An 8,787-nucleotide genomic window follows, 5' to 3' on the forward strand; every position below is an offset into this window, starting at 1 on the left:
TATTATTTTCCATTGGAAAACACGAAGACCACGATAACGGCAGCGGCTGACCCAGGGGCTCTGCAGCTCTCGCTGCCATATTGTTGCAGACGGGCAGAATTATAAATGTTTAGGTGCTCGGAGCACCGCGAAATGATGCTTTCGGCACCTGGAGGAGGATGCGGCGCATCTTTAGGTGCTCATCACGGGGCCACCCTAAGCCAGCCTGGCATTGGTGGCTGTCGGGAAGGGACCAGGGGCAGCGGTGCGGTGACCCTGCCACGGGCACGGAGAACGTGTCGGTGTGTTCACACCGAAGGGACCAGCGGCAGGCACCTGATTTTTCCCTTTTCCCCAGTAAGTGAACTGCTCCCACAACCGCATCCCTGGTGCTGTAAGGCCAGGCTGGTTCTCATCTCATACCCGGGCTGTGTCCGAGGGATGCCTTAGAGCTGCCCTATCAATCCGAGCAAGATCTGGCTCCTTGCTGTACAAATAACCCCAATTTACGAGGCACACAGCCCCCGGGGGGGGAGATTTCCCCGGGCACGGCGGCAGCAGCAGCCTGGTGCACATCCCTGAGCGTGCGGCCGCCTGGAGCTGCCGGCATTTCGCAGGATGGATCCTACACAAAAACTGCAGACCGCAGGGATTTCTGTGTGCAAAGCCCGCTGCTTTTCTTCTCCGGTTAGCTTTGCACTTCCAGCTGAAATGCTCATTTCTGTGCGTGCCAAGGGAAGCTGCGGGGCTGGGTTTTGCTCTGGGGGCATTTGGGGAAGCGCCTGCTGGACGCGGGCCATTTTTCCTTGTGTTTCCCAGTGCCTCGCGTGATGGTTTTCTGCACTGTCATGCTACAAGTGAGCCGTCCAAAAGCAGCATCACCGGCTGATGGAAAGCAGGCTCCGGGATCTGCGACCGGCCCCGCTTCACCATGCAATTAGCAAGCTGCGTCTCCCCGGGAGCAAATTAATTCAGATAAATCCTCCCAGCAGCAATGGTGCAAGGGCGAGCTGCTGGGCCTGATCCGGCTGCGCAGAGCACTCCTGGCCATTGCCCTTGGCTGCGGACGCGTAAAATGCAGCTCGGTGTCCTCCCCGCCTTGCTTTGCTTGTGTTAAATGAAGCCAGGAGCTCGATACTCTGAAAGGTCAGAGCTGGAAGGACTATGAAATATTCAGCGGCTGTGTCGCGCTGACCTACTTTGCACGCTCCGAAGCTTGCCACCCCCTCCTGGCGGGCGCTGCAGGGGTGCCTGGGGATGCAGAAAGGACCAGGGAAAGGAACCGGGGGGGGGCTGTAGGGTCCCGGCTGCGGCACGAGGAGCTTTTGTACTGGCACAGCAGGATGCTGAGCATCGGGCTGTGCCGTGCGCCCTCGTCTGCTGCCGCTGCCCTCGCCCTGCTGGCGAGACTGGACCGTCCTAAAGGTCTTGCCAGGGTTTCCATCCGTGTGAAAGGATCGCCTCAAATGGCCTGGAGTAGCTGGTGCGTTATTAGCATCGTTAAGCAAGAGTGTTTGTGGTCCCAAAGTCACGGGGGATTTGTTAAGTGGAGTACATTTTACCCTTGTTCAACATTGCTTGCCAAGATCAGGAGGAAAATACCAACCGATTCCTAACTGACCTCGTGGCTGATCCTCCCAGGGACGAGTTCGGTGCCTCTCAAGTCAGTTCCAGCCCTTTTTTCATGTGTTTTTGGGTGGTCATACAGAGATTTCTTACTAAAATCCCCAGTCGGTGGTGCCTCCCCCTGCAGATGCATGGGGGCTCGTGTGGAGCAGTCCTGTTTGCAAAAACCTCTTCTCCTGCGGGGTTCAGCTGAGCCACACCGGGGAAAAACCATCCTGGGGTGAACTACGGAGCCTGCTCTCCTAATGGCTCCAGCCTTAAAAAGATCACCTTCATCTCTAAATTCCGTATATTTTGGTTTTAATTGCAGACAGGCCGGATCGAGCCAAACTACCCCAAAGTGTGCGGTCACCAGGGCAATGTGCTCGACATCAAGTGGAACCCCTTCATCGAGAACATCATCGCGTCGTGCTCCGAGGACACGTCGGTGAGTGGGGAGATTTGTTTGGGGCTGGCTCCGCGCATCTTCCCGCGGCTCTGCTCATCCTCCCGCTGGTGTCACGGCGAGCTCACCGAGGGGGAGCGGAGATGGGCACAGAAAAATGGGCCAATCGTGCAAAAAGCAGGCAAAAACCTATCGGGTGTCATCGGCGCGGCGGCTGATGCGTCGAGTAGCGAACGTGAATCAGGCCGTCTGTGTTTGGCTGATGCTCGCCTCCCCTTTATTTTCGGGGTGCAAACACGTCCGTCCCAAAGGGGGTCTCGCAAGGAGAAAAGCCTCGTGCAAGGGAGACAGCCCCAACCCCTCGCCTGTTCCGCACGGCTCGGGGGGACCCAGTTCCGACAGCTCACAAATCTGCCGCGCCTGCTCTGAGCGCCGCAGTGCACGAGACCTCCTCGTGCCTCATCCTCCCCTTCAGCTCGGCGTGTCGGCGTTTTTTATTAGCCCAAAGCCTGTCAAGGAAGATTTTGAGTGGGGGGAAAAATAATTCAGAGCGTGGCCGCGAATCACGGAGAGCCGTCTCCCACCTTAGATTACATCTTCTACACTCAGCTGTGGGGGAAGAGGAGGTGCTGGGAGGGATGGTGCTGGGAAGGCCTCCTGAGCCATCCCCGCTGCGTTGTTAAGCCTGGGAAATCCAATTAATTGCCCCTGGGGCTGTCCCGTGGTGGGGCGTTCCCCTGATGGGGATGTGCTGGAGGGGATGGTCCCCACGGGCTCGCTGCTCCTGATGCCACCCCACGATGGGCACGCTGTCAAACCCCCATCCACAAATACCTCGAGGTCCCTGCTCGGTAACGGCTCCCCCCCCCCGGGGACAAGGCCCGTTAATTAATTATCAGGGGACAATTAGCACAGCAGAGCCTCCAGCCCCTGGTTCCCTCTGCAGTGCTGCCGTGCTGCTGAAATGCTGGGGGCTGCAGCGCGGTGCCGTCTTTGCAGCACATGTCTCCCTGCGGAAAGGGGCATTTCGGGGCAAATCACGCCCGGTTTTATCCCGTTCCCTGACACCCAGTTTGTAACCAGCCGCTCTCACAAGCTGCCCCTCCAGCATCCAGCCGCCGGGGTTGGCTGTTCCTCGTGTGATGCCCCGTTTGAAAACCTCTGACGTCCTCAATCATCTGATTTCAGCCCGACCTCTGCATGCCGTGCGACCCCCAACCCCTGCAACCCCAAACTCCTGCTTGCCGGTGGGAGTGATGGGGCTGAGAGGCTGGTGGGGCTCAGCTCCACCGCAGCGACCTGCAATGGCAGCGAGAGCATTATAAATGCTTTTTGATGGCTTTATCTGGAGCTGTTTAATCGAGGAGATGCTGAAAAAGCCTTATTTTGCCCCAGCGCCTTGCCTCCCGTTCTCCAGCAAAAGCTTGCTGTGCCGAGGCTTTTGGGGTTAGCTTTAACCCCACGGCACCAGCTGCCCGTGAGGAGCAGCCCAAAGCCCCTCCGGGTGGGGGATGGGGGCCTCGGGGGGGTCTCCAAAGCCCCCCCTGACACGTGCCCCGTCCCGCAGGTGCGGATATGGGAGATCCCTGAGGGCGGCCTGAAGAGGAACATGACCGAGGCCGTCCTGGAGCTGTACGGGCACAGCCGGCGCGTCGGCCTGGTCGAGTGGCACCCCACCACCAACAACATCCTCTTCAGCGCGGGCTACGACTATAAGGTGAGCCCCAGCCCTGCACCGCGGCACCAGCGGGAAGCACCTGCATGCGCCGGGGCAGGACCTCAGTGTCCGAAATCCCCCCCCCCCGGTGATGGCCAAGTGCCCGTGTGCGTGGTGCCTGGCACCCGCTGGCAGGGGCTGCGTGGGTTTGGCACAAACGCCAGCCCCAGAAGGGCGGGTGAGGAGCTCTGGAGGGGCTGAGCGAGCGGTTTCAGCTCCGAAATAGATCTTGGGATGGCGAAAATGCAGCCTCGACCCCCCCCCCCCCTCCGCAGGTCCTCATCTGGAACCTGGACATCGGGGAGCCCGTCAAGATGATCGACTGCCACACGGACGTCATCCTCTGCATGTCCTTCAACACGGACGGCAGCCTGCTGGCCACCTCCTGCAAGGACAAGAAGCTGCGGGTGGTGGAGCCGCGCTCCGGCAGGGTGCTGCAGGTGCGGGGTCCCCGGGGAGGGTTTGGGGATGGGGGCACGGGGAGGAATCCCACCGAGACACGGAGCGACGTCCGCGGGGTACCGCTGGTACTCACAGCGCGACTTGGTGGGACGCGACGGAAATCAGGGGGGCAGAATATGGGTTGTTTAGGGGAAGGCGGTGGTTTCTCGGTGATGTCCGACACCTGTCCTGTCCTGTCCTGCAGGAGGCCAGCTGCAAGAACCACCGCGTCAACCGCGTGGTCTTCCTGGGCAGCACGAAGCGGCTGCTCACCACGGGGGTCTCGCGCTGGAACACGCGGCAGATCGCCCTGTGGGACCAGGTAAGGGCCAGGCCCCATCCCAGCCCCGTATCCTCCAGCCCTTCGGGCTGCCCTCACCCCGCAATGGGGAGCCCCGACCCCAAAAATCCCATACTGGGGGGCCGGGAGGGCCCCATCCATGACAAAACCTCACTGGGGACCCCCTGGCTCTGCAGCCCCTGGCTGGGGACCGGGACATCTCCTGCCATGGTGCCGCGGGGCAAGGCGGTGGGTTTGTCTCCAGACATCTTCATTGCCAGGCTATTAATTGCGATCTTCCCCTTGCGCAGGAGGATCTGTCCATGCCCCTCATCGAGGAGGAGATCGACGGGCTCTCGGGGCTGCTCTTCCCTTTCTACGACGCGGACACCCACATGCTGTACCTGGCTGGCAAGGTGCGCTTGGCGAGGCTGGGGGGCCGGGGGCTGTTATCGGGGTCTCTTTGTCCAGCCCCGTACCCAACAAAGCCCTAAACCTGCCCTCCTCCCGCGCTCGCTCCAGGGTGACGGCAACATTCGGTACTACGAGATCGGCTCGGAGAAGCCCTACCTGAGCTATCTCATGGAGTTTCGCTCTCCGGCCCCGCAGAAAGGACTGGGTAAGGATTGCCGTGCCGCTCGGCCTCCGCTGCTGAACCTGAGCGTGCAAAAGGTAGCTGGCAGAAAGCGCCTAATTAAACGGCGCAGGTAATTGCGTTCTGCCATCAGCTGGTGCCGTGGCTGCCGCAGGGCTGCAGAACCGTCACGTTTCCATGCTGTCCTTCCCGAGCCGCGCCGAGCCGCGGTCCCTGCCAGCAGCACGCCCGGTGACTCCCCCTGCGTGCTGTCACACGGCTGCAGCAAGGGACCTCAGCCGCCGATCGCTGGGATTTTTCCTCACTAAAAGCTGCTCGGCCCTGTCCCACTTCCCCCTGCAAATGCCCCCGCTGTGGCCCTGCCTGCACCCCAGGCCCCCGGGATGCCTTCGGTGAGGGTTTGGGTCTTGTGGTGAAGAACCGTGGCTTTTGGGGTCCTGCACGCCGGGGAGCTGGCCGGGTCCCAGCGTTTGCAGCACTGTGGGGGTTATTGCCTGGGGGGGGGGGTAATTTTCCACGCCTCGTCCGCAGGGGTGATGCCAAAGCACGGGCTGGACGTGTCGGCCTGCGAGGTCTTCCGCTTCTACAAGCTCGTCACCCTCAAGGGGCTCATCGAGCCCATCTCCATGATCGTGCCAAGGAGGGTGAGTCCCCGGGGAGCGTGCAGGCGGGGGGGAGGACACGGCTGGGGCTGAGCAGCACCCCTGGGTGCCCAAAACTGGCCCGGCTTCACCCTTGGCTGCCTGCTGGAGACCCCCTGCTGCCTCTCCCTGCCTTGCAGCTTCAGTTCCCAGCCAGATGGGCAGCCCCTGGCGTTTCTGCCCGTAGACCAAACGCCCCCTGTGACCCCCACAGTGCGGCGCTCGGCAGGGACAAAGCCCTTGAAGGTCCCGTATAGCCCCGTGCAGCCCTGGTATCATTTTCTTGCGGAGCACGAGCTAAACGGGCATCACTCGGATGCTTTATTTCTGAGTTGACTTAATGGGGTAAACACCAGCCCGTTATTTGTAACCAGCCTGAGCGGCTGCCTTCCTGCACGCCGAGGGAGGGAGGGAGGGAGGGAGCTGCTGCTCGCAGCGCTTTGGGTGGGTTTGGGGGCACGTTTATGGAGGCCGCTGCTTTTATTTCCCCACGTCTGTAGTCGGAGACGTACCAAGAGGACATCTACCCCATGACTCCGGGCACGGAGCCGGCCCTGACGCCGGACGAGTGGCTGAGCGGGGTGAACAGAGGTAAAACCATGACGGTGCCGGGGGTGTCCGTGGGTCTGTCTGCGTGGGGGTTGCAGGCGATCGTCCTGGGGAGGGGGAGCCCCAAAAGCGGCCCCCGCTCACCCTTCCTCCGCCCCCCAGATCCCATCCTGATGTCGCTGAAGGAGGGCTACAAGAAGACGTCCAAAATCGTCTTTAAGGCGCCGGTGAGGGAGAAGAGGGGCGTCGTGGTGAACGGCATCGACCTGCTGGAGAACGTGCCGCCCCGCACGGAGAACGAGGTAGGGCAGCGCCGCGCGGCCGCATCCAGCCCAGCGCTGCGCCCCAGGAGCAGCCCCGCTACCATCAGCACGGCCACAGGGATGCTTGGGTTCGGGGAATGAGGTGTCCCCCGTTTTTACCCCCATTTGCAGCATTTTACCCCCGTTGCAGCACGGTGCCGGCAGCTCAGGGCAGCCCACCGTACCCGCGGAGCACCCCGGCGGAGCGGCGTCACGCTCCTGAAAGCTTTGCCTGAAATCCTCCCCTGGAAAAACTCGGGGAGGTGCTGGGGGAGCGTGGCTGGGTGCGTTTCCAGAGGGCTCTGCTCTTCTCGTGCCTGCAAACCTCGTGTGTGCTGGCTGTCGCTGGGCAGGGAGGGGAAAATTCCTCTGCAGCGCTGCGGCTGCGGCGCCTTGGAAAAGCCGCGGGGGCGCGGAGCCGGAGCCGTCCCTCCAGCTCCTGCCCCCCCTTCTCCTTCCAGCTCCTTCGGATGTTCTTCCGGCAGCAGGACGAGATCCGGCGGCTGAAGGACGAGCTCTCGCAGAAAGACATACGGATCCGACAGCTACAGCTGGAGCTGAAAAACTTGCGCAACAGCCCCAAGAATAATTAACTTCCAGGGACGTTTTATAAATAAACTTTCTTTGTTTATACTCGCTCTTTAATTTTATTGTATCCACTTACACAGAATATGAGCCAGAAGCCGAGTGACCTGCCAAGAGCCCAGACGCTAACTGGAAAAACGTCCTCGTAGCCTCGTCTAGCACTAAAAACGGCCACGGGTTTTAAGCGACAGCTACTGCATGAAGGGAAGCCGGGCAGTGCTTGCACCCCCTCGCTTCTCGGAGTCGGTAGGCGAGCAGCGTCTTCTCCATCGGGGCCGGACCGAGCGCGAGGGCAAGGCTGCACGTCCCTAGGAAAGCACCCCGGGGTGCCTCGCCATTGATTTTCTCCTATGCAAGGTGTGACAGCGATGCTCATCGCTGCGGGGCTGGGATCGGGTCCGCGGGGCTGGCACGGGGCGGGCAGGGCTGCGTCCCCAGCCCACGGCTGCGCACCCGCCCGGCTGCACGCAGACCTCTCCTCTGAAACCGATAAAAATTAAAAAAGGAAAAAAAAAAAAAAAAAAAGAGAGAAAAGAAAAAAAAAAAGAGAGAAATTAAAAAATTAAAAAAAAAAAAGAAAAAAGAGGCTGGGTTTCCTAGACAGAGAGGGGTTTTTTGCTCCTTAGCCCTCTGCAAAGCGGGACTTAACCGCCTCCTTTCCCCCGGGACGCGTGCCAGTGCCCCGGGGAGGGACTCGACGGGTGCAGCACATGCGTACAGTCACAGTGGTTGTGAACTAGGCCTCTAGCACAGGGAAAGAACCAAATACTGCTCGTTTTTCTCTCTCTCTTTTCACTGAGTCCAGTTGCTGAACTGCCAGTGCGACGGTTTCTCCTCCCTGTTCATTTACTTGTGCCCTGTACCCGACGCTTCCCTGTCTTTACGTTACATGTGCTGTCATTGCCTATTATTTATGCTACTACGGAATAGTGACAAAATAAAAGGTTTTCAAGATACCAAAACCTTGCTTGTCTTTTCTTTCTTCAAATTAAAAACAACCAAAGGCCCTGGGCACCCTGGAGGGTCCCAAAGGGCATTTTTGGGTGTGCACGAGGCTGTTCTCGGCCAGCACCGCAGCTGGGGCAGTGCCTGTGGGGCTGGGTGATGCGGCCGGTGGCACAGCTCGGTGTGGTGAGATGGGGGCACTTTGCTGGATGGGGAAGCAGCCAAGGATGCCGGGACCAGCCCCAGATTTGCAGGTCAAATGCTCAGCACAGCGGCCCTGGATCTTCCCTGGGCTCCATGGTGCAAGGTGCGCAGCCGGCACGTGCGAGCAAGAGGGCAGCACGGGGACGCTGCACCACCGGGGCCGTGCTTCCCCGTGTACCCCTTCCCCTGGCCTTGTACCAACCCCGGCAGGCTCAGTGGTAAAAATGCTTGGTTGGAAAGAGAGTTTTAAGCTTTATTATTTTATTTTATTTTATTTTATTATTTTATTTTATTTTATTTTATTTTATTTTATTTTATTTTATTTTATCTTATTTTATCTTATTTTATTTTTGTTTTTTATTTATTCTTTTTTCCTGGTGTTGAGAAGTGCGTTATATTCTGGTGACCGGAATGGAGTTTCCTGCTTTTATCACTCCTCATATTTAGAAGGAGGTGCGTCCCTAGGAAATTACCTCTATTTGAGGATTATTAAAGTCTCGGCTGCTTCGTTACTTCCAAAAGCCCTGCCTGCTCCCGC

The 8,787-nt window shown here is 59.3% G+C and overlaps 1 protein-coding gene across 4 annotated transcripts in view; it reads left to right on the forward strand.

Annotated features, from left to right (window-relative positions):
- Positions 1–8,062, forward strand: part of CORO2B (coronin 2B) — a 32,530-nt gene extending 24,468 nt beyond the window's left edge. For all 4 annotated transcript variants that reach the window (XM_080551555.1, XM_080551557.1, XM_080551556.1 and 1 more), the window contains 10 exons: positions 1,916–2,032; positions 3,558–3,707; positions 3,983–4,147; positions 4,354–4,470; positions 4,740–4,844; positions 4,951–5,047; positions 5,555–5,667; positions 6,165–6,255; positions 6,376–6,515; positions 6,977–8,062. In XM_080551555.1, the coding sequence (XP_080407681.1) occupies positions 1,916–2,032; positions 3,558–3,707; positions 3,983–4,147; positions 4,354–4,470; positions 4,740–4,844; positions 4,951–5,047; positions 5,555–5,667; positions 6,165–6,255; positions 6,376–6,515; positions 6,977–7,108 (1,227 nt within the window). In that variant the 3' untranslated portion in view covers positions 7,109–8,062. The remainder of the gene's footprint in view (positions 1–1,915; positions 2,033–3,557; positions 3,708–3,982; positions 4,148–4,353; positions 4,471–4,739; positions 4,845–4,950; positions 5,048–5,554; positions 5,668–6,164; positions 6,256–6,375; positions 6,516–6,976) is intronic.
- Positions 8,063–8,787: the final 725 nt, after the last annotated feature.

This window comes from Anser brachyrhynchus (genome assembly GCF_964034855.1).
Source record: "Anser brachyrhynchus genome assembly, chromosome: 11".
NCBI lineage: Eukaryota > Metazoa > Chordata > Aves > Anseriformes > Anatidae > Anser > Anser brachyrhynchus.